Source organism: Bos mutus, chromosome 22 (assembly GCF_027580195.1).
Source record: "Bos mutus isolate GX-2022 chromosome 22, NWIPB_WYAK_1.1, whole genome shotgun sequence".
In the NCBI taxonomy this organism is placed as follows: Eukaryota; Metazoa; Chordata; class Mammalia; order Artiodactyla; family Bovidae; genus Bos; species Bos mutus.
The window spans coordinates 69,401,718-69,426,643 of NC_091638.1; the positions used below are offsets into that span (position 1 = coordinate 69,401,718).

Consider the following 24,926-nt stretch of genomic DNA (forward strand, 5'->3'; position numbering starts at 1 on the left):
CACGAGGCTGGTGGGGACGGGAGCTAGGCGCCCGGGCCGGCAGGCTGCCTCTCTTCGCGCGCCCCAAGCCCTTCGGCTCTGAGAGCCGGCACCGTCCGGCTCAGCTAGACGACCCCCGCGGGCAGGGCCGTCTCCCTGGGGGCGCAATGAGGGCTCGGGTCGGGGCTCCTGCCGAGCCCCCGCCCTTTCCAGCCTCTGGTGGAGAGTGGAGCCTCCGGCCGCGCACCCCGCGCCTCCCCGCGGCGGAGCCAGCGCCATGGGTCCTCAGCTCTCGACTCGGGGTGGGGGGGACCCCCTCCCCAAATCCCAAAGGCTGCACGGTCCCCGTGGCAGGCGGGCAAAGGGATCCTGCAGCGCCTCCCTGCACTCGCCCTCCCCGCCTCGCTGGCCCCGGCGCCCCGTCCCGCACGCGCGGACCCCGGCCCCCGCCCCGGACATCCATCCTTACCTGCGCAGCGGCCGGAGAGGCGGGTCTCCTCGGGAAACTTTGCGGCGACGGCTGGAGCCTCAGGGGTTATTCCAAGGAGCGGGCGGAAACTGGAGCCGGAGGGCGCCCAGGGGCGCCCGGGAGAGGAGCCCCCGGCGCGCGGCGGGGCGCGGTGGCGGGCCCAGGGCGGGGGGCGCGCGGCGGCGCATCTGCCCGGCTCCGGCGCCCGGCGGAGCCGCGGGGGGCGTGCGCGGGGCGGGGTAGGGGTGCGCCGGGTGGCCGGGGTGGGTGCGCTCGGCCGGGCGAGGGCTAGCAGCGGTGCTTGCGCGAGCGGCGGCGGCGGCGAGCAGGGCTCGGGGAACCAGGCTGTGCGGCGGCGGCGGCGGCGGCGGCGGCGGCGGGGGCCGTGCGTGCAGGCGCGGAGCGGGGCGGGAGGGGAGGGCGGGGAGGAGGCGACGGGGGCGGGGGCGCCGCGCTGCGCACTGGCCGGCGGGACCTGGAGCGGGAGCCTGCGCCGCCGCGCGGGGACTCGGGCCCAACCCGGGAGACTCGGCCTCCGCGTCCCCCTCCTCCTGCCCTCGGCTAAAATGGATGAGGAGGTTGGGGTGTCGGTCCCCAGTGGAGGCGGGGAGGCTGAGGAGGGAGACTCCCAGAGCCAGCCTCCAGCGCGGGGGGTGGGGGGGCGGGGAGAGAGAATCGGGTTATCGCTCACGTGCGCCTCCCCTTACACCCCTCCTCTCTGCACTCATTCATTCATCCTTCCAACCAACCACCCATTCATTCATTCACAAACAGCTACCCATCATCTACTGTGCGTGCCAAGGTAACCCCTTCCTCCCTGCCTGGCGCCCCTTCCCCCTCGCTTGCTTCCCTCCCTTTGCTCTGCCAAGCTGCCCGAGCGGGCAGGGCCCCCAGCCCGGCCTTGCCCCTCGCCAGCTGACTGTGACCTTGAGTCAGTTACTTAACCTCTCCAAATCTCAGTGTCCCCTGTTGTAAAAATGGGAGCGTGAATAGCCTACCTCCAAGGGTTAACAGGAAGGTTGGAGGAGTAGGAAGGTGCCCAGGGCAGTGCCTGGCACACATGAGGGACTTAGGAAGTGTCTGCACCTGTTGTGTGAGGTCTAGTGTGAGGGTGGGGGTGGACCAGACCCCCCTCCTCTGAGCCTGGAAAGTCCCCATGTTCTTGGCCTTCTCTGGGACACTAAGGAGGCCCCTCCGTCTGTCTGCGCCTCCCCTGGCCAGACCTTGTCACCAAGCTCAGTCATCTGGTCCTGCAACCCTTCCTCCTGGAGGCCTGTTCTGAGCAAGTCCTCAACCTCTTCCTGGAGCCCCACCACCTCCACCTGGGCCCCACAGCTTGCTGGTCCATGCCCAGAATCCCCAGTCTGGCTGGGACCCCCTCTGCCATCCCAGCCCCTTCCACCCACTGTCCAGCTGCAGGCGGGTGTTAGACCCTTCCAGGAGCCCAGCCTACCCTGCGCTTTGCTGTCCTTCGGTGCCTGGCCAGCCCCCTCCCTGGGACACCCCCCTGGCTTCTCCCTGGGAGCAGGTTGCCGTTAGGGATGCTGGCCCCTGTCTCCCCCACGTCCTGTGCTCGCCCACCCATCTCGCCACCCCCAGCCCAGAGCGAGCCCCTCTGTCTGGATCCCTCTGCCTGGGGCCCTCTTTCCTTTCCCTCCCCATTTCCTCCCCTATCTCCCTTTCTCCCTTCCCCTGCTTTATACTCAATTTACCAAACAGCTATTTTTTTCCTCCCAATTTTTATTTATTGTCCAAACAGCATTATCCCAACAATAAAGGAAAGAAAAAGAACCCACAACGCTACCACCCTGTGGCGTCAACAGCCTTGGTTCCTCCATCAGCCTCAGTCAGCCGCTGTTCCCTTCCAGGCTTGTCCACACACTGCCGGCTGTAATTTTTACAGAGCTCTGGTTTCCGTTCCGCCTCCCCAGACCCCCAGATGGACGTGGGGGCCCTGGGGCTCTGTCTTCCCTCTGTCGTGGCACTTAACAGGTTGCTCAGGAATTATGTCTGTGTCTCCCTCCTCCTCTAAACTGAATCCCTTGAAGGAGGGACCCCTTTCTGTCCCTCCCACCCCCACGCCAAGCACAGGGCTGACACAGAGCAGGCACTCAGAGCCTCAGAGTGGAGTGGATGGTATGGGTATAGCTCTTTTTTCTTCTTTTTTTAATATTTATTTATTTGGCCGTGCCGGGTCTTGGTTGCAGCACGTGGGATCTTTCATCTTCACTGCAGCATGGGAGAGCTTTTACCTGCGGCACACGGTTCCTCTTAGTTGTGGCATGTGGGATCTAGTTCCCTGACCAGGGATCGAACCCCAGACCCCCTGCAATGGGAGTCTTAGCCACTGGACCACCAGGGAAATCCCCGTAATAGTGGTTTTAATGGCTGCATGATTGTCCATCAAGCTGATGTTCCCAGTGGCGACACACAGTTCAGGGAACATGGAGGTCCACTGTGCCGGGTGCTTTCTGGGTACCCAGAACCAAAGGGAATCAGGCCCTGCTAGACTCCGCCCTGGCCAAGCTGGGAATCCAGCAGCGGGGTGGACACCTCAATAGTTACAGCTTAGCAGGATCTTCCTGAAACAGACGTTGTCACCACGTGACCCCAGGACACAGGGGCCAAGTCAACTGCAACCTCAAGGACAGCTTTCCAGGGGAGGTGGCCCTTGAGCTGGTCGTGGGGGTCAGGAGGAATGTTCTGGGCAGACCCCAGAAGCTCATTTCAGCTTGTCAGGGACGTGAAAGAGCCTGGGGTTTGGCGGTCTGGCATTCTTGGTTGGAGCTGGGGGGTCGCGGTCAAGGGGGCCATGGTGGAAGCTGAGGTGACTGATGTCATCCAGGCCAGGTGTCCATACAGGGCTTTGGACAAGTCTGGAGAGTCTGGCCTTTGTCTCAGAAGGGGCAGGGTGCCAGGGAGGGTGGCTACAGCAGAGGCACTATTGGCCGTGAGGTTCAGAAAGATCACTCGTTCATTCAGCACACACTTGCTGAGTTGAGCCCCTGGGTGCTGCGGGGCTCCCCAAGGGCATGGGCTGGTGGGACCCTGGCCCAGGAGGACTGAGCTGGTCTTCGAGCCAGGCACTCACAGAGATGCTGTCTGCATGAGGCAGCACAGATCACACAGGGACAGTTTCAGCCTTGGGCTCACCAAAGCCCTGGCTCCCCAGGCCCCAGGGCGTCAGTAACCCAGGCGGTGTCTGGCATCCAGGCGCAGTGGGTCCTACTGCCGGGCAGCCGGGGTCATGCTGGCCCTGCCTCCCGCTACCTGCCTGCCCTCTCAGGAGTTCTCAGATGTGGACTCTGCTCAACCCCCACCACTTACCCACTGCTGACCCTGGCCCTCCACCAGCCTCCCTGTCCCTTATCTTAACGGGGTCACCACGCCCCTCCTGAGGCTGCTGGACAGTCTGATGAGGCCCCGAGGGGAAGGTGCTTTGTATACTGTGAAGTGCAGCGACAGCACAGCTCATCGTGTTTAAATTGTTGACAGTCGAGGTTGGGCCACTCTTGGCCCTGCTGAGACTTGCTCTGGGCTGGGCTGGGCTGGGGGCAGCAGGAGAGACTACCTGACCCATGAGAAGGGTAGGGTCTGCCCTGCTGGATGGTCAGTGGGCATCACCAGGGACCCCTTGTCCTCAGGCTCGGTGCTGGGTGTCCAGGAACGAAGCCCCATGAGGGAGTGAGTGGTCAGGGGTCAGCACCCCTAAAAAGACTAAGAGCTATTGTTCAGAGGGCATGACCTTGGGCCAGCTGCCCAAAAGTCAAAGGCTTAGCCTGACCCCCAGACCCCAGCTTAGACATCATCTCCAGGGAGGGTAGACCTCCAGCTCCTCACCTGGAGCCAAAGAGCCTCCCGGTGGCCCCATCTGTGGGTTCTTGGTCTTGGAGATCACTGTCCTCCGAGACCCCAGGGTCCCCTGCCTCTGGGGGCACGTGATGGGGTATGGGGGCGAGAAGTTCCGTCACTGCACACCTGGCCATCCCAGACCGTGGTCTCCTGGTGACACCCAGGCGCATCCGGTTACATTTCCGTGAATCACGAGCATGTAGCCTGCGGGTAGGCTGGCGGTGCACACCTGGCTGGGCACACCAGTTCCCATCGGAAAGTCACGGCAACTTCTCTGATCCAACTCCTAGCACCACCACGCTCTCCCTCCCGCCTCTGTGCGTGAAAGCCTTGCATCCTGCACAGCACGGAGGGTTGCGGCACAGGACAGGCAGGGCTTGGACCCAGGACAGAATTTCAGGGGCAACAAGGCCCCAACTCGGGAGGAAGTCCCAGAGAGGGTGCTCCAGGGAGCAGGCACAGCAGGGGCAAAGTTAGGTCAGACAAAGCCAGCAACTCCCGAGGACAGGTGCTGGGGGCCGTGGGGAAGGGTGGGCAGGGCAGCCTGTGGCCGGGCTGGGAGCCCACCGGCTCCGGCTGCTCTCTGCCACTGGGTGCCCTCTTGCCCGCAGCACTGAGTTGAGTCCCGCCACCCTGCCCTCTCCCGCCTCTCCAGACCAAGTCAGCTCCTACTGACCCCTCAGCCCAGGGCTTGACCATCCTGCCCTTTTAGAGGCCTTCCAGACCCATTTTTCCCAATGGGGTCACTTGCTCTCTCTTCCCCGCCTTGTCTTCCCCTTGGAAGTGCTTAGCTCAGTCTATATATTTTTTTTATAATTTTAGTTATGTATTTATGGCTGTCCTGGGTCTTCATTGCTGCAGGCGGGCTTTCTCTAGTTGAGGTAAGCGGGAACTACTCTTCCTTGTCGTGTGCGGGCTTCTCATTGTGGCAGCTTCTCCTGTTGCAGAGGAAGGCTCTAGGGCGTGCGGGCTCAGTAGTTGCGGCTCCGGGCTCTGGAGCACGGGCTCAGTAGTTGTCGTGCTCGGGGTTAGTTGCTCCAGGGCACGTGGGATCTTCCTGGACCAGAGATCGAACCTGTGTGCCCTGCACTGGCAGGCGGATTCTTTACCACCATCCGAGCCACCCAGAAGCCCCATTTGTGTGATTTATGTGACCCTGTTTCTCATCTACGGGACCACACTTCCACATCTCTGAGATCGGGGCGTGGCCGGCAGTGCGTCTTCTTCCCCGGTTGTACGTGACGCTTTGGTGAGACTCAGGATCGATGGGGCCCGTGTTCGTTGTGTGTTTTGTTGGTGTCTGTCCCTCCCAGTAGACTGCGAGCCCCTTGAGGGCACATCCTGGGCCTCTCATGGTCCCTGCATGTCCCCAGCACCTGCTGCGGCACCGGGCACCTGGGGAGGAGTCAGGTGCTGCTGAGACAGCCCTGCAGGCACCAGGGACAGAGCTGCCTGAGGCCAGCTGTGATTCCTCAAAATGCCCCGAGATGATGGTCCCAGGGGCTCAGAGGGGAGCCACACACTTCCGGGAGTATGGCACGGTGGGGTCCTGGAGTGTGTGTATGGGTGGGGGTGATGGGAGGTGAAGGATGGAGATACGGACTGACAGCCACCACTCAAGCCCCTGGGTGGGTGGGGAGAAAGACGCCAAAGAGTCAGAACCGGCCTGAGGCAGAGGCAGGACCGTACCACCCCAGGGCCTGGGGTTCCCCACCAGCCCACCCTCCCCGGCCCTGGTTGGACTGAGGCTACTTGTCTCTGATGGGCCCTCCTCGTCCCCCAACAAATGACATCACCACCACCCCATTCCCCCACCTCCTCCAGGCAGCCGGGGCTGCCTCTTGCTCCTCCCTACCCCCTTCACTCCTGAGCCCTTGTTCCCAGCAGAAGCAGTGCTCCTGATGACGACTCAAGCATTTCTTGACTCTGGCTATCGTGCACCTGTTACACACATCCTAAGTCAGGTTCAGGAAGGGAGATGTGAGCTGTGTCTTAAAAGGACAGCGTGAGTGGAGGGGTCAGCCCGTGCCGAGGTCCAGAGGGCTGGTGGGGAGCAGCAGCTGGTGGGCAGAGGGTTGTGGGACCCGGGAGACAGAGGAGAGGCTCGAAGTACAGGCCTGATCTGGAAGGAAGTTGGAGGGAGGAAAAGAAAGGGCACATACCCACAATGTTGGGGAGCCAGGGAGCAGGGTCCCGACTGCCCAAGGCGGGAGAAGTGGAGGGCAGGGTGGAGGGTGGTCGGGGGTGGAAAATTCGGGGTTTCAAGACTGGAGGCTCAGAGACCTGCTAAAGCCCCACCTCCACAGTCAACCCCTCCACCCCACCGTCGCCTCTTCTTAACCCCCCCACAGACCTTCGGGGCTCAAAATCCTCCCCACCTCCTCCCGCTCCCACGCCTGTCCCAGTTTACTGCCTCGGTCTCCACCACCACCCAGGGGCTCTTGAGGCCCAGTGCCCCGAGTAGGCTACCTCCCCGGAGGACTCAGTTCCTGAGCCCTTCCCCTTGGGTCCTCTCTGTCCCCCCAACAAGCTCCAATAACCCAGGGCAGCTGAAGCCACTGAGGCTGGGGGTGGAGCCATGGGAATCTGCAGATGAGGTGTCCTGAGCCAGGATCCCCAGCCCGAGTCCTGGTGGAGCAGAGCTGTGGTCCAGAGCCAGGGTTGGGTGGGGTCACTCAAGGCCCCCCAGTCTGCCCAGCACAGGGACAGCCAGGCCTGGCAGGTTCTGAGCTAAGTAATCCTATGCGATGGGGCACCAGGAGGACCCAGAGAGGAGGGGGTGCAGGAGGAGGGGGAGGGTCTGGGTGACAGTGGGGGATGGGGTTGCCCAGCAACCACCACGCTGCCGCTGCCGAGGAGGGATCCTTAAAGAGCTGAGCAGAAAGGCTGGGCCTCAGAGGGGCTGAAGCACCGCCTCGCATACCAATGGCTGCCACCTCCTCCTGCCAGGAGTGCGGCTCCAGCTGGGAGGCCTGGGAGCAGGGGCGCCCAGTCCAGGGCCACCTGAAGCTGCTGGGCCGGAACCAGGCTGGGGTCCTATCTGGTCCCCACAGGACACAACATGGGAGGGGCCAGAAGGCCGCCGTGAGACCCTCAGGGAGGGGGCACCCTGAGCCCCCGGACCCCAGGGCCTGGGACAGGAGGGAACTGGAGCTTCTCAGCCCCAGCCCTGGCCCTCCCGACAAAGGAGCACTGGTCTTAGGTGAGTGACCTCTTGTCCAGTGGCTCAGCGGTAAAGAGCAATGCAGGAGCCGCAGAAGACACAGGTTCGATCCCTGGGTTGGGAAGATCCCCTGGATCCCCCTCCTGGAGGAGGGCATGGCAACCCACTCCAGTAGTCTTGCCTGGAGAATCCCATGGACAGAGGAGCCTGGTGGGGCTACAGTCCATGGGGTCGCAAAGGGCCGGACTTGACTGAAGCGACTGAGCACGCAGGAACGAGAGTGACCTCGTCCTGGCCGAGTGACCTTGAATGAGCCACCTCCCCAGCCTTGTGTGTTGAGAGCCCCACACAGGACTGCCCAGAGGAGGCGGCCAGAGAAGGCTGGGTCTGGTAGGCGGAGTTTCTACACGGGTCCTTCCTGGTGTCTGACTTACGTTCCCTGCACCGCACACGGGCTTGCCGCCTTTCCTCAGTCTTTATTAGGAAGAAGGATGTCTGTTTGGTCTCAGTACCACACCTCGTATTCCAAAAGCAACAACGAGGCTGAGATTCGGCCATGTGGTCTTCTAGTTCCTTTCCTATTAGGGCCTCGGCTTCCCCGTCTATACACAGAGGGGCTGGACTAGCTCGAGGGGGCCTTGCCGGGCTCCCAGGATGCGCCTCTGGACCTCTGCCCCCTTCTCAGCATACCGGGGAGAGCTCCCTCCCAGCTTCCTGCGGTGGTGGAAGGTGAGGGCTGGGCATCGCAGAGGCCAGAACCCCGCTGTTCCCTCACACCAGGGTTCTCCTTCCATCGACTGGGTTGTGCCACATTTGGAGCCAATCTCATGCCCTAATTGGTCCCTGTGGGTTTAGCATGACCTCTCCTCCTGGCCCTCCATCAGCCCATCCTTGGCCACCACCGTCCCCCCAGCCCCCACCTCCAGGTCCACTTCCTTCAGTAGGCGCCCCCTCAGCTCTGAGAAGCTGCCTCCCCCTCTCTGTTTTATTTATTTATGCCTATGCTGGGTCTGCCTTGCTGCTCAGGCCTTTCTCTCGTTGTGGCGAGCAGGGCCTAGCCTCCAGTGTCAGTGCGCGGGCTTCTCGTTGCAGTGGCTTCTCTTGCTGGAGCACAGGCTCTCGGGCGCTTGGGTGTCAATAGCTGCAGCTTGTGGGCTCCGCAGTTGCGGCTGCTGGGCTCTAGAGCGCAGGCTCTGTAGCTGTGGCACACACGCTTAGTTGCTCCACAGCATGTGGGATCTTTCTCGACCAGGGATCGAACCCGTGTCTCCTGCATTTGCAAGTGGATTTTCTACCCCTGAGTCACCAGGGAGGCCCCGGAGCTGCTTTCTAAAGTGCTAGCCTGACCCTGATGCTCCCTCACTCTAGCACCCTCCATGGCTCCCCAAGGCCATGGGAGAAGGCTCAGGGCCCCATGGTCCTAGCTGCCCCTCTGCCCTCAACTCATCCTCACTCTCCTCTGAACATTTCAACCAGATGGGGCTGCATCAACATCTATTGAATAAATGAATGACACAGAGAGCAGATCTTCGGTACCAGCCATGCTGGCCTCCAACACATAGGAACAACCAAGGCAGACCAGGCCCTCTTACAGGCTGCCACGCTGGTAATGAACCAGCAAATAAATGAGAGGATGGGATCGCTCCAGAACCATGACGTGTCTTCCTAAGGAACTTAAACGGGGTGATAAGAGGAACAGGGTGGGAGGCACTTCAGGGGGAGGCCTTTCAGAAGAGGCAACATTTTCACTGAAGACCTGAAAGATGAGCAGGAGTCAGTTTGGAAAAAGCTGGAGAAAGAGTGTGCCAGGCAGAGGCGGGGCAGTACGTGCAAAGGTCCTGAGGCATGAGAGAGCCAGACCTATTCGAGGAAGAGAAAGAAGTCCAGGAGACCAGGGAGAATGGAGCATGCAATGCAGCCATGCATTTGTGGAGGGGAATATAGATTTTATTCTAAGTTTAATAGCAAGCTATTTGAGAGTTTCAAGCAGGGAAGTGACATGATCTAATTTATATTTTAAAACGATCATCTGAACAACCGCTTTGGAGAACAATTTGGCAGTAACTAGTCGAGTTAAAAGATGTTCATATACCACAACCCAGCAGTCCCATTCCCAGGCATACAGGAAATAAATTCTGGACCTGGGCTCATGGCCGTGTGCAAGATGCTACTTTGGCTGGGTTTGCAAGAGAGAAAGTGAGTATGTTTGATGGTCGGTGGGAGGACAGGTAGATGAGTGTGGGAATGTCCCAGCCTGGAATATTACACAGCAGTGAAAGCAGCCCGACCAGAGCAGCCCGGGCCTGCCGGAGGAGCCACCCCAGCCTCGCTGTGAAGGGTAGCAGCCGATCCCAGGAGCTCCACTTTCTAAGACATGAGGACCTGGGCAGTAGCCTGTTGAGGGACGTACAGAGTACAACTCTAAAGAAAATACATGCAGGGCTTCCCTGGTGGCTCAGTGGTAAAGAGTCTGCCTGCCAATGTAGGAAATGCTGGTTCCATCCCTGGTCTGGGAAGACCCCACGTGGAGCAACTAAGCCGGTGACCACAACTACTGCGCCTGCGCTCTGGAGCCCGGCCCAAGAGCAGCAACTCCTGAGCCCGCGCACCTAGAGCTTGTGTTCTGAAACGAGAGAAGCCCTGCAACGAGGAGCCAGCGCACTGCAGCTGAAGAGCAGCCCCCACACTCCACAGCTAGAGAAAGTCGGTGCAGCAGGGAAGACCCAGCACAGACAAATATAAATAATAACTTTTTTACATTGTTAAAAAGAAAGTAGTATAGTAGTAATGTTAGTCTCCCAGTCCTCTCCGACTCTTTGTGACCCCACGAACTGTAGCCCACCAGGCTCCTCTGTCCATGGGATTCTCCAGGCAAGAATACTGGAGTGGGTTGCCATTCCCTTCCCCAGAGGATCTTCCTGACCCAGGGATCGAACCCGGGGCTCCTGCATTGCAGGCAGATTCTTTGCCATCTGAGCTACAGGGAAGATGTTACAAAGAAAACACATACCAAATTCAGAGTGGTGGGTTCTTCTGCCAGGGAGGGAGGGTGGGCTTCATTTCTATGACGTTATATTTGTTGGGCTGTTGGCGGGGTCAAGGGACCGTGTGTGTGTGTGTGTGTGTGTGTGTGTGCGCGCGCACTTGCTTTCATCAGTAGAAAAGGAGCACCCATTGCCGGACAGGATGGAGGGGAACCGTCTGCTGGACAGGGCCAGCAGTGGAGCCGTCCAGGTGGGAGGAGACAGTGGCTGGCCCTCATGGGGAAGTGGGAAGCGCAACCCCCGACCTGCCCAGGTGTTCAGAACCAGCAGTCTTTCCTCCTCCCAACCTGTGGTTAGTTTTCTGCTCAATTAGCCCCTGGTTCTCAGGCTCCTCTGTCCATGGGATTCTCCAGGCAAGAATCTTGGAGTGGGTAGCCGTTCCCATCTCCAGAGGATCTTGCCGAGCCAGGGATCCAACCCGGGTCTCCTGCATCGCAGGCAGATTCTTTACCGTCTGAGCCACCAGGGAAGCCCCAACTTTTCTTCTCCTCTTTCAGGAAGAAAAGTGAAGCTCAGAGAGGGCAAGGGGCTGCCTGGGACCACCCAGCAAGCTGGGGGCAGAGGAACCTGTGATCCTTCCTTAGGGGCAGTGGGCCTCTCTGGCCAAGAGGGACTGAGCAGGAAGTCAAGACTGCCCTTCAGGACCCACCCACAGCGCCCCTGGCGCAGTGGACAAGCGACCTCTCCAGGCCCCTCCCCCAGAACACACTCCCCTCATTGTCCAGTCCCTCCCGACTCCGAGGGGCTCCCCTGGGCCCCAGCCCCTCGTTCCTGCACAGCTGGAGACTGCGCCGCCCGGCTGGCTGGGGCCCAAGTCATCTCTTGTAATTGGGTTTCTGGGCTGCTCGTGGTTATGCTAATGGTGGGACGCTGGGACCCCTGGCTCCTGGGGGCGGGGAGGCCCAGGCTGCAGCCAGGGTCCCACTGCGCTGCCGACTCAGCACTTCCTTAGAAATCAGTCCGCCCAATTCAAAGCCTGGCTTCCTTGCTCGAATCACGTTAACCTCTCTGAACATCTATTTCCTCATCTGTAAAGTGAGAAAAATAATAGTACCCGTTCATTAGGCTCTCCAGGGAGGGAAGGGTAAAGTGAAGGAATCCACTGGAAACGCTTGGCCCAGCGCCTAGCATGAAGAATTTGCTCGATAAATGTGTTATTAAGTATTTTTTATTTTTGTTTAACGTCTAAAAGTTCCTCCAGGAAAATGTGAACAGGGGCTAGCCGAATCTGTGTGATGAGCTAATGGGTGACTCATTTTTCTTTTGCTTTTTTTTTGTATATGATCCAATTGGGGGCAATGAACACGGATTTCTTGCAACACAAAATGCCAATAAGTGGAAGGTGTCTGGGTAGATTGGAGAGTGGGTGTTGAGGGTGGGTGGGGTCCAAGGGCTTGAGATCTGGCTTCGGGGCCTCTGGCTGGGACCCTAGGTTTTCAGGGGCAGAGTCCAGGCAGGAGGGGATGAAGGAGGGGCCTAGAACCACAGCAGGAATCACAGCCAGGTCACCTGCTTTGAGCTTCAGTGGCTGACTGGGCGGCTTTTGTAGGGAAAGGCATGGGGATGGGATGCCCGGGGTAGACCAGGGAGTGGACTGCAGAGTTGGGCTGGGCATGGGTGAACGGGGAGGCCCATCTGAGGTTCAAGATAGCAGAGGAATGAGAGCCTGGCCCAGGGCCAGTGGGAAGGAGGAAACTGAAGGGGAGATTTCTTTGCTCTCTGCAATGAGAGAAAAGCCCACACAGCAATGAAGACCCAGCACAGCTGAAAACTCCCAACAGATTTAGGGAATCTCAGGGCTTCTGTTCAGAGAACAGGGAGTGAGAGGCTCGATCCTGGAGGCAAGCAAGCCAAATCTGGCTGAGCAGCATGCTGAGTGGGCCAGGTTCCAGAGTCAGAGCAATGGGATTGGAATTCTATCTCCGCCATCCTCAGTGAGTGGCCTCAGACCAGACACTTACCTGAGCCTCAGTCTCCCCATCTGTAAAATGGAGCTGTGCGTTCAGCCAGTCCCCATGCCTCTCCCTAGGAGGCTGGTGAACAAGCCTTGATGAGCAGAAACTGCTGTCGTTATTGTTGTTGTTGTTATTATTTTACATTTTATTTATTTGTGCATTTTTGGCGGCGCTGGGTCTTCATTGCTGCACTCGGGCTTTCTCTCGTTGCGGTGGTTGGGGGTACTCTGCAGTTGCGGTGTGCGGGCTTCTCATTGCGGTGGCTTCTCTTGTTGCAGAGCAAGGGTTCTAGGCACGAGGGCTTAGTTGCCCCAGGGCACGTGGGATCTACCAGGACCAGGGATGGAGCAGTGTTCTCTGCATAGGCAGGCGGATTCTTAACCACTGGACCACCAGGGACGTCTGTTGTTATTATTAAAGCAACAGCCTGGTCTCCTCCTTCCTCCTGGCTGACTGGGGAGAGCGGGGACCCCACTCCTGCACCCAGTGTTTTACAGGCATTTTAAACTTTATCATCCATGCCCCAGAGACCTTCACCTAACTGACCTCTCTACCCCCCCACACAGGAGGAAACTCCCCAGGGAGCGGAGCAACTGGCCCAATATCACGGCTGGGGGTTAGGGACCAGGCCTTGCAAAGCACAAGGACGTTGCCTCCCCCGAAGTGGATTGTGGTTTTGGACTTTGCCTCTCTGGGCCTCGGTTTCCCCATCTGTAAACAGGGCGGGAAGGTCTGTGTATACACACGTACATGCATATTAAGATGCTCAGCAGAGGTCCGTATGAAAGCCTGGTGCTGAGAAATGGGAGCCTCGTGTGCCCCAGGAGGGCCCCCCCAAGCCTGGGGAATGTCTAGTAAGCCTCGCACTTTCCACCAGGCAGCCCCACATCACGGGACCGTGACCTTGGCCTGGGGGAGGGAGCTTGTCAAACACGGCAACTGCTCCCGCAGCCTGAGATGCCTTTGAAGTCTCTTGTTCTATCTTCAAAAATTCAGCACATTTCACATTTTATTCCATCTGTGGGGCGTTTCTAATGTAAAACGTGTTTTAAACGGCTTGCCCTCGAGTAACATGGACACCCACCGCAGCCCTGCGGGGAGGCAATGGTGTTGATTTCCTGGGAGCAGAGTCCCCAAACCACCCACCCCTTCCTCCCCATGAGGCTGGGGCCACCGTTCCACTGACCCGGGCTGGGGGGCCGTGGTCAGTGGTCACCTCACAGGTACCAGGCGCTGTGCTAGAGTCTGGGGCGCGGCTGAGTGGTGGGGCTCGGGCAGGGGGAGGTGGGGCAGGTACCACGGAATGGACGGGGTTGTTCTGGGGGAGAACCAAGGAAGAGGTCTGGGAGGGGGTCACCTGGAAAGCGTGGTAGCCCCCGGGCCCCCCTCCTGCCCCATTGCCCTCTGACCTTCTCCCCTACTTCTCTCCCCTAACTCACTCTGCTTCGGCCACAGCGGCCTCCTGGCTGTGCCTCCAACCTTCCAGGCAGGCCTCTGCCTCAGGGCCTTTGCACAGACCAGCCTCTGCCGGGCCCATGCTCTTCACAAATGGCTCCCTTTTCAGCAGGTCCTCAATTCCTTCTAGATGAGCCCTCCCCACCTGCCTGCTACTCTGTCCTCCCTTCTCTACCCCCTTCACAACCTCGGGCGCTACTGCTAATGGGAATTCTCATTTGAGTTTCTTTGTTGTTTCTCGACTGTTAGATGATGAGCTCTGTGCCAGCCGTCTGGGTCCTGGCACACCTCGGAGCTGCATGCGACTTTGTCAAGTGATAGAAAGCTGAGACCTGGCCTTACGGGAGGGTGGAGGAAAGCAGGCCAGGCAGAGGGGCTGGGTGATGTGGGGGAGCAAGCCTCTCCGTGAGCCCGGCCCTGGAGGCCAGGATGAGGGCGCATGGCAGCCACGGCCTCCGGAAACACCCAGAGGGGCTGTGCTGGCTGCAAAGTCACCGCTGTGCCCGCTCACCCGGCTTCTCCCTGGCCCAGTAACCTGCTCAGCGCTTTCCTTGGGTCACCGAGTCTCCTCTATGGCGGCCCAGCCCCCCACAGTGCCCTCTCCTCCCTCGGCCCTCCCCCCAGCTGGAGGATTTAGTCTCCGTCAGGGAAAAGCCAGCTGGGCAGCTCCTACGGCCTCCTGCCTCTGCCCTTGAACCAGCCCTGCAGCCTGCATGGCCCCCACCCCCGTCCTGCCTCCTAGGGCCCCCCGGGTGGGCTCTTCTGCAGGGCCCCATGGATGAGAGCGGGGACCCCATGCAGCCTGGCCAAGTGACTGTCAGGTCACCGTCAGACTGGTTCAGCAAATTGTTAGTGGGCGCCTGCTGTGTACCAGTCTGTGTGCTCAGCACTGGTACACACTGTGGATCAGACACACGGAGCGAGGCTGGAGGCAGACGTTTACCTGGGCGGCGAGGATGCTAAAGGCAGTGATTCATGGCCCACGGGAGGGTGCAGCCAGAGACCAGCTCCAGACCCGGGGAGCTGGCTGCTCTCCTGGCTCTCAGGGAGGGTCTCCTCTAGGCAGAGGGAACAGCCTGTGCAAAGGTCCTGGGGCTGGAGGAAATGGGGAATGTTTGAGGGGGCAGAGACGAGAAAGGTGAGGTGTCATGGGCCTGGGGTGGGGCGTGGGAGCAGCCCGTTTTTTGTCCTGAGAGCAAAAAGGATCCTTTGGACCTTCACCCAGGAAGCTGTGGCACCTTTACCCACGAGTCGTTCAGGTTTGCATAGTGAGAAGATCCTCCTCCGCGGCCCAGCTTGCTCATCTGTAAAATGGGTTAGTAATTGTATCCTCCACAGAGGGTCAGGATCAAATGAGCCCATGTGAGTACAGACTTTACCTGGCCCCAGGCCCAGGCCCTCTGCCACTGGGGGCTCTTCCGCTATAAAAATATTAAAAGTTGATTGTATGACTTTGTTGGCATAAAGACAATTTTATTAACATTTGATAGTATATATTTCCTATGTATGTAACGTTATATATAACATTTTCTTCAACCTAAAAGCTCACTTTTTCCTTCTGATTCTTCTCTTCTGGCTGCACTGGGTCTTCGTTCTGGCGCGTCGCTCGTTGCTCTAGAGCCTGAGGGCTCAGTAGTTGTGGGGCACGGGCTTAGTTCAAGCACATGGGATCTCACTACCCCGATGAACCTGGGGTCCCTGCGCTGGGAGCACAGGGTCTTAGCCATTGGCCCACCAAGGAAGTCCCTTTTCTTCTGATTTTAAGGGAAATTACCTTTTCAGCGTCCCTAAAAGAACTGAGTCCCACGCACATGCCTGCTGCTCCTCTCCTGGGCTCTCAAAGTGGGGGCTACTCTTCTCTATGGAGGTGCTCCCTCACAGGGCAGCAGGGGGTGGAGGGAGGGGGCGGGGGGGGGGGAACAACCAGAAGAGGAAGAGGTGTCCCTGGGCCCCTCCCCCTGCCCTCCCCAACCTTCCCTTCCCCTCCCCCGCCCTCTGCCTCCCCCTTCCCATTCCCCTCCCCCACCCTCCCCACCCCTCCCCCATCCTCTGCCTCCCCTCTCCCACCTTACCCCTCCCCCCATCCCTGTCCTGCTGCTGCCCTGGTCCCACCGCATTCTGGCCCCTTTGATCCTCCCCAGGCCTATGGAGAGCCAGGCAAAGCCCACCCTCCCCTTCCCCAGCACAGGCACCCTGCAGCTGCCCATCCGACCAGGAGATGCCCAGGCTCACCTCCCTGCGTGCCCTCCTTCCCCCCAGGGTGTGCTGCCGCCTCCCCCGTGAAGTTCCCCAGCCCCCTTCTTCCTCCCTCACTGGGATGTCTACACACTCCTGCTGGCACCCAATTAAAATGTTCTGTGCAGAGAGTGGGAGGGGGGTACCATGGAGTCCCCCGCAGTAACCGTGACCAAGCCCTTCGTGTCCGGCCCTCCTCTCCCTTGCACCAAGCGGTGGCCACATGCCAACCCCTGAACTGGGCACAAACTGGGGAGCGGCTCTGCCCACACAGGACAGCAGGCCCTGGGGGTTGAGGGGGGGCCGCCCCCCAGATGGCCCGGGCCTGAGAAGCTGTGGGGTGCAGGGGTGGGGTTAGGGGGCCGCACTTTTGAGCAGCAGAGTGGGGGCGGGGGGGCGGGCAGGAGGGAGGCCCCAGCGCGCCCCGGCCTGGCGGGCGGCTGTCAGGGGACAGAGGATCTGGCAGTGACCGGGGTGGACCTCATTTCCACCCCAAGGTCACAGGCTCAGCACTGAGGCTCGGAGCCAGTTAATTGTGTCCAGCCGAGCGTGGCACCGGCACATCTCCGGGCGGGGGCCGCAGCCGGGCTGGACCACCTCACCCCGCAGAGGGGTGCCAACAGGCAGACTCAGATGGCAGGCATTGGGCCAGGCACCTCATACACTCTGGTTGAGGAGCCTACGCCCCCACACCCCCCAAAGACGGAAGAAACCTCAGGCCCCCCACAAAGCTCAGGGCCAGGCCTGGGCCCCACTCCCTCACTCGGCCACTCACAAGCTCAGTGGCCCTGCTTAGCTGGGCAGCTTCCGGCCCTCTGGGCAGGGCTGGGCCATAGACTCTGGCATGGGCCCGAAAGCCAGCGCTTGTCCTCATCTCCCTCGCCCACCTCCCAGCTCAGCAAGAAGACCCTTTCAGACAGAGGGAGCGTTCAGGGGTTAATAAAATGGGCGCTGACAACCAGACATCCTGGTTCAAGGCCCTTTCCCCCATTCAACCCGGCACGCCAAGAGCCTCAGTTTCCTCATCGGAAAAATGGGCTAATGACCAGTTTTGATTTAGAGCCTCAGACCAAACTGAGGGGAGCATGGGGGCAGTGATGCAGCAGACAGGGGAGGTGCTGGAGACCCCAGGCCAGCGCCAGGTGAGACGGGCCGGCCAGCCTTGGCCAGGCAGCAGGAAGGCCTGAACTGCCCCGCTTTGGGTGGGAGGCGGGGCAGCACACCCGGGACCGCCTGTGGTATCTTTGGCACTGCTCCCCATTGCCCACGTTCCTCCCAAGCCTCCAGGTCATCCCCTCCGCTCTAGGTGCCTTGGACACTGCGTGACCAGACATCCAGCCCCTGGGGAGAGGGGCCCCGGGGAGAGAGGGCAGGGGCAGGGTTTAGATCCCTGGGTTCCTGCCCCTCCCCGAGTTTCGCCCCACGGGCACAGTGGGCTGGGGGATGGGGACTCTGCAGAGCGGCCTCCTGGGGTGCCCGCTGACCTGGGGCCCACTTCCTCCGTGCAGCTTGAGTCTGAGCCCCCGGTGCTGAGCCACACCTGCGCTCTCCCACCTGTGGCAGGTGATGCCACCTGGCTACCTGTGCCCCTTCCCCCAGCTCCGCCTCTGCCCCAGGCACACCTCCCTCCTCAGCCCCTGGGTGTCCCCGGCCTGGTGGCCATCAGGCCAGTTCACCCCCAGCTCCCTCGCTCAGGCAGGGCCACATGCGGTGGGATTTCGGGGGCTCAGGGCAGGTGAGCGTTGGCATCTCCTTCCGAAGGGGCCTTCAGAAACGCAGGTCAGCACCCCCTCCCCACCCACCCCTTTGTGGCTCATTGCCAATCCATTTGGCATCCAGCCCTCCACAAGCCCGAGCCAGCTCCTTTGCAGCAGGTGTTAATTAAGAGAGGTGATGGGGGGAGGCGGGGAAGGGCCATGGAGGGCAGCTTCCGACAGGCGCCAGGACTGCCGAGGGCTGAGGGGGCGGGGGGGCTGGGCCTGCGCCCACCTGAGATGCCCCGGCCTCCCCCCGCGGGCTCCAGGGCAGACTGGTCCAGACATCCAAACCCTCATCCCTGTGGCCAACCTGCTGGGGTGGGGGCAGGTCAAGACTGCATCCCGGGGGCCTACTGTGTGCTCTGTCTGTAAGCGGAGGAGGCAGGCCCCAGTCCTGGCGGGGCAGGTTGGGGGCACCCTCCCTCTGGACTTTGAGGTCCACCTGCTCTGTGGCTTTGACATCAGACAGACCCAGTTCCGATCCTGCTATTGTGCAGCTCAACCTCTGAGCTTTGCTTTTCTTGTCTGTAAAATGGGAGCGATCGCACAGCCCCTGTGGCTTTGCTGTGATAGCACCTGGGAACAGTCTGCCTGGAAAAGAGCCCTCGCTCAGTCACTGGCCACGTGCGCTCCTGGGGCAGAGCCCACAGCCCCAGCCTTGGTGAGCCCCGCCCCTGTGGCCTGCACGTCCGCCGGGGTGTCCGCTGGGGTCCATCTCCGGCTCTGGCTGCCTCGCCTGCCTGCTCTGCCCGCCTGCACCGCACCCTCCCTGTTTCCTAGTGGCCCCCCACCCCTGCTCTGGGAGCGCCCAGCCGCTCCTCGCCTCTCCATCTTAATTAGCTGCTTGTATTAATCTTGCAAGTAACGTGGCAACTTGCAGCCCTGGGTTTTCGGGCTGTGGAATTAATTATTCCCCAAGCGAAGAGCTGTCAGCTCTGGGAGACCAGCCACTCGGAGCCACCCAGCACCACTTAGCAGCCTCCACCCAGGGGCTTGTGGCCTGGCCGGCCTGGAAATGGCCCCACTCCTGGCCTGAGCCCTATTCCGTGAGTCCCTCTCCAGAGGGGCTGCAACAGGACCCGGGAAGAGAGGACGGGAGGCTGGAGCAGTGTCAGAGCCGAAGACTCCGGGGGCTGGGGGGCCGAGGCACAGCAGGTCCACAACCCCCACGGCAGCACCTGGGCGTGCAGGACGCACCCGCCCCGAATTGCCTGGGTTCGGCCTGACGAGCCCTGAGCATGGTGCTTCACACCCAGGCAGCTGTGCGGTCAGACGCTGGGGCCCAGGCTGGGAGGGGCGCAGACCTGCGCTGCCCTGACATTCCAGCCAGGAGGCTTCCAGCTTCACTCTGCTCCACGGGGAGGCTGGAGCGGGCAGCCAGCCAGGCAGGGTGAAACGGACAGGGCAGCCGGTGGTCCAGCTCCAGTCAAGGGAGGGGGCCGGGGGCTGACGGAGTGGGGAGAGCGCTGTTTCTTCCTTGACCTTCACGCTGAGCCTGTAAGGTGGCCTGTTCTCCTGTTTCACATACAGGGAAACTGAGTCACAGAGCACGGTGGCTCAAGTCAACCTTCTGTTCTGTCTGGTTCCAGTCCCAGGGCCCTGGCCCTTCCTGCACTGCGCCAGGGTGGGGCCTGGACCTCACGGGTGGGTGCTCTGGTCCACGAGGCTCCCCGCCCTGGTTCACAGCTCTCACCCCACGCGCTCATGCCCCAGGCAGCCCTTCCCCCGGCTGGGTCCCTGTGGCCACAGGTCTATGTCCCCTGCAGCCTGTGAGCCCCACCTCTGCACCATGCTGGCAGGCGGGCTCTGGGCACCGCTGGGGAAGGAAGGATGCATGTGGCCGAGGGTCGCCTGCCACGGTCGCAGCTGCTTCCGGACCCTGGTGCCCCCTGACTCCCCCACTACCCTACAAACTCCAGGCCCATCAGGAGCCTCAGAGGGAGAGGAAGCCCCAGCCCCCTGAGCCTCCCGATTATCTGCCTCTGCTTCAGAGAGCCCGTACCCGGGATGTGGGCTGGCACTTGGGCCCAGCTGGCAGCCCCCGGTCACCCCTCCACACAGCAGCCTGCCCCCCTAGCCTCTCCCCACTGACGCCTTTATCTCTCTCTCTTTTGCAGCCAACAGTTCCCTGCTCGGAGGTGGCGGTGGTGAGTAGACCCTTTCTGCGGGCTGAGGTGCAGGGCTGGGTGGGTGGGGGTCCGCCTCGCTCCTCCTGGCCCCCTTGCCCACCTTCCGAGCCCAGCTGGCTGCTGTGCCTTCCCAAGGCTGCCCCCTCGTCCCCACCAGGCACCCCTCCCATCTCTCCACTCCGCCCTTCTTTACTGCCCCCCACCCCGTCAGCCTTGCCTGGCCTCCCATATCTGTAGGTGAAGCCGGACACCTGAACGACAGGCCTGGCTCCTGCATGGCTGGGTGACTGGGGTAGGTCCCTGCCCCCTGAACAGAGGCCGCCTGGTCTGTAACTGGGAGCTGGAAGGCCCCCTGAGGTTTCAGAGGGACTGGGGGCGTAGCACCGCAAGTGTGGTGGGAAAACCCCAGCCCTGCCCCCTGATGCCCACGCACCCTGGGCAAGTTTGCCCACCTGTGAGGGCGAAATGAGCATCTCCGCTCTGCCCTGCAGCCTCGCAGGGCGGCTGTGTGTCAGGACACGGTCTCGTCAAGTCAGGGAGAGCCACAGCATCCATAAAGCCCACGAGAAGGCAGGCGTGTGCACTGTTCTGAGACTCCCCATGACCCAGGGTTGTAGCAGGGCCAGGTGGGCAGGACGTCGAGGTCAGAGCGGGCCCAGCCTCCAGGGATGCAAGGCCAGGTCAACCGGTGCTGGCGGGGAGGGCGGGGGGACAGTCCCTGCACCCCCAGTGCCTGGCCAGCCCGGCCCAGGCCGGCCACACCAGCCCCTTGCCCCCAGCCCCCAGGCCCCTCGTGGGCTGGCCTGCCTGCTGTCTGCCAGCGGCCCGATGATTGGTGAGCCAGAGGCCAGGGGTTAATGCGCCGTCGGATAAATCCCAGGGGCTGTGTTTACGGCTGCAGTGGCGGGGTCCAGGCCAGGTTTTAAAAGGGGGAAAAAATAAAAGGGGCATAGAAGGTCAGGAATAAATAAGAGCAGCGTTAAGAGCTGTCGGTGACCGGCCAGGATGCAGGATGGGGACGCGGGGCGGGGGGTCTATTTGTGGTTGGAGATGTTTTCCCTCCCTCCACCGCTCCTCCAGCCGTCCCTCAGGAGGTCACCACTACCCTGGAGGCCTCACAGGATGAAGGGGCTTCACTCGGCAGGGTGGTCTGTGCCATGTGGGCGGCGGGCTCAACGAGGCACACCTGTCCGGCCGTGGGGACCAGGGAGGCTCCCAGAGGATGGGCTGGGGACCAGGGGATGGGTAGGAAATAGCGAGCAGTGACGCGCAGTGGGAAGGGTGTGCTGGGCAGAGGGGACAGCACAGGCGAAGCCTGGAGTGAGGGAGGCTCTGAAGATGGGAATGCTTAGAGCCCAGATGAGGGGAGGGGACCCGGGGGAGGACGCAGGGGCCTTGGAGACCATGTGAGGAGCTGGGGTTTAGCTGTTAGGTTAGGAGGACAAGCTTCCCAGGTGGCAGTAGTGATAAAGAACCCACCAGAGATGCAGGTTCGATCCCTGGGTCGGGAAGATCCCTTGGAGGAGAGCATGCCAATCCACTCCAGTGTTCTTGCCTGGAGAATCCCATGGACAGGGGAGCCTGGCGGGCCATGGTCCACGGGGTCACAAAGAGTCAGACAAAACTGCAGCGACTTAGCACACACACACGTAGGAAGACGAAGGATTACAGAAGCTGCGGGACCTAAGTCAGGTCATCCGCCCTCTTCTGCTCAGAACTCTTCCGGGACTCTCACCGCACTTCCTTCCACGGCCCACAAGGTCTCCAGCCACCGATCAGACTCCCCACCACACTGCCTGGCCCTCCGCACTCCATGCCAGCCACACCACCTCCCTGCAGCTCCTGGAACACAGCCAGCCCACGTGTACCACAGAGCCTTTGCACTGGCTCTTGCCTCTGCCCCAGATGCTCTTCCGCAGACAGTCACGGCTGTTCCCTTCACCTCCTATGAGAGTTTACTCGCAGGCCCTCTTCTCTTGAGGGCCGCTCTGACCTCGGAATTGCAGCTGCTGCCCTTACCCCTACCCCACCTGACACTCCCTGGGCCCCTCTTGCTGCTCTAGTCTTTATTTTCCTCCGACCACCTCTCTCCTAAAGTGGTGTGTCACTTACTTGTCTGTTCCGTTCATCATTTGTTGTCTATCTCCCCATTGAGAACAGTAGCTGCAGGAGACTCGCTCACACTTAGAAGTGGTCTGGCGCATACAGTCAGTGCTCAATGAATGGCTGATGAATGAACGAATGAACTGTAGATAAAGTCAGGGACGGCCTTACGGGTCATGCAAAGGACTTGCTGACAGGACAGTGGGAACCACTGAGGTTTCCTGCAGAGCAGGGAGAGTGGCTCATAGGTGGCCCGGGACCTCGCTCTGGGAGGTCAAAGGGCAGCTACTCTGGCCAGACTGAGCAGCGGGGCCCTGTGGGGTCCCCCACTCTCGCTTTCCTGTGGCACTGAGGGCGAGGGGAGGCTGGAGCCGGCCTCAGCACAGCCTGACTGACGCAGAGATGGATGGGGTGGGCCAGGACCCAGGAGGAAGTGGGCCCGGAGTCCAGCCTTTTAACGCCGGCCGAGATTTATGGAGCCGCCGCCAGGGCTCGCTGGGCTGTCACTCTGCTAATGTGATTGGAACAAGGCGGAGGTGGCGGGGAGGGGACTGGGGTTGGCGGGAGGCGAGGCAGGGCCTGGGGGGCTGCCTGGCGCCCGCCTAGGGCGGAAATGGACATGGGCCCCAGACTCCCAGGACGTCCTCTGAGCTCACATCTGCCACCTGTGCCCTCCCTTTCCCCTGGTCCATCCATCCAGCCTTAACCCCCAACCTGCCAGGAGGGAGGGCACAGGCAGGGGCAGCCCGGGCCTGGGGCCCCCCATCTGACGCCCGGACCCTGGTCTCCCCTGGTGCCCTCTTCTCCCGAGTCAGCCCTGCGGGAGTTCAGGCTGCTCCGCACCCTCCCGTCACCACCCCTTTAGCTGTCCACCCACCACCCATGCATTTAACCAGCGCTGGTCCCCCCGCCCCCAGCCCACCTTGCTGACCTCCCCTTGCGCCAGTTCCGGGAGCATGGCCCCCCTTTCAACGTGCGAGTGTTTGTTATTCCTTTCCCCCCAGGAAAAATACTCTCCCCAGGAACAGAGTCCAGGGGATTCCAGGCCCCTGGATCAGCCCTTCTGGGGTGGTCAGTCGCGCCCCTGTGTGCGGGTGCGCTAGGAACTGGGGACCAATAGCCCCGCCCCGGGGTCCACATCCGGTCCTGCTGGAGGAGGGCAGCCATCAGCTCAGAAAGGGGGCCCCTAACGCGGGGCCGGGGCCGGCCGCAGGGCTTTGGTGCCATGAGCCCGCAGCGTTTACAGCAAGCCTGTTGGGGAGGGGTCGGCTGGCACCTCAAACCTCAGTGGGAATCCCCAGGGGCTGCTCCAGCCCCCTGGGCCTGCCTCACTCTGGGGTTGGGCCCCCACCAGGCCCTGAGACCAAGATCAGTGGTTCTGACAACACAGCGAGGGGCCCCTACCCACCACAGCTCCCGGTGCTCTTTCTGAGAGTCGGAGGGGGCTGGGGAGGACACGTGTCAGACCCCCCCGACTCGGGACTTGACTCTGCCCTCAAAGAGGCCCACTTTGGTAGAAGTCTTCCAACAGAGAGAGGGCATTTGACTTGGGCCCCGAGGCTGCAAAGGAGTTCGTCAGGTACAAAGGGACAGAGAGGCCCACCAGGCAGAGGGCCCAGCGTCTGCAGTGGGGGCTGCCTGGCCCACTCCTCCTCCCGCCTCGTTCCTGGACAGCCTTTTACTGGCTCGATAAAAAAAATTTTTTTTTTTAAAAACACTCTGCTATTGTATGGTAAGAAGGGAGGCGGGCCCTAAATCAGGATGGGAATCGACAGGGCCCTGACGCGTGTCTCTCCTGTTTATTAGGACTGAAATGTTTACTCGGCGATAAGGAGCCGGCTTTCTCGTGGAGATTTGTGCGCTCTTTTTCAATTACCCCTCGTCTTTCTCTGCCACTTTCGCACTAAAGGGATAATAAATGTATCGGAGCATTTCAATTATTCATCTAAATCATGACTGCGCCTGCCACGGCCAAGCTTTAGTGACAGATTAATTCAGGACCGCCTTCCTCCGCTTGCAGCGCCATCTCTGTGTCCGCCTAGCCGGGGCCCCGAGGGCCGGTCCAAGGATGGGCGCAAGGTGGGTTGGAGCTTCGACCACACACACAGCCCCTGCCAAGGGCTCTCCCTTCCAGAGGTCAGCCAGCCCCCCTACACCAGCAGGTGTGTGAGGGTACAGCCTCCCTGCCCTCCCACCCAATGGCTCTGCACAGCCCTGCTCCCCAGGCCCGCCCTGAAAGTCCGTGTTCGTGCCCCTTGCACTGCAGGGTCTCAGGCATCTCACACCAGGGAGAAGCCAGGGCGGCTCAGCTCCTGGCATAGCCCTCTCTAGGAACAGGGCCTTTGCACGTGCTGTTCCCAGGCTCGAGGGCTCCTCTGCCCTCCCACCACACCTTCCCGCCTAGTTATCTCCATGTCAGGGCAGCCCCTCCAACAAGCAGTCCCCCAACACACACACACACACACACACACACACACACACACACTCTCACTCACTCACTCACTCACTGCTGTTTCTCTATTCACCAAGGGGCCTGCCAGCACTGGGAAATGGCAGACCCTGTCCCTCTTGGAAATCAGACTTGTGTTTGTGTGATTAAGTATCAACTGCCCCCCATCGGACACACCCCCAATCAGGGGTAAGCACAAGCGTCTGTCTCTCTGCCTCCCAGCAAAAAGCAGGTGCCCAGTGCAGACCTGCTGGTAGACCGGCGTGCCCGGGGACATGTGCCCTCAGCCCAGCTGTCATGGCCCAGGCAGAACCCACCTCTCTCCCCACGTGGGCA

The 24,926-nt window shown here is 61.0% G+C and overlaps 1 protein-coding gene and 1 long non-coding RNA gene across 2 annotated transcripts in view; both read left to right on the forward strand.

The window, feature by feature from the left end:
- The window catches only part of MACROD1 (mono-ADP ribosylhydrolase 1), a 153,996-nt gene that overhangs the window by 119,084 nt on the left and 9,986 nt on the right, over positions 1 to 24,926 (forward strand). Inside the window, exon 4 of the mRNA XM_014477709.2 lies at positions 20,027 to 20,056. Within this exon, the coding sequence (XP_014333195.2) occupies positions 20,027 to 20,056 (30 nt within the window). The remainder of the gene's footprint in view (positions 1 to 20,026; positions 20,057 to 24,926) is intronic.
- LOC138984712 (uncharacterized) lies at positions 20,063 to 23,990 on the forward strand. The gene is made up of 2 exons (XR_011461992.1): positions 20,063 to 20,330; positions 21,754 to 23,990. It is a non-coding gene; the product is annotated as an uncharacterized lncRNA (long non-coding RNA).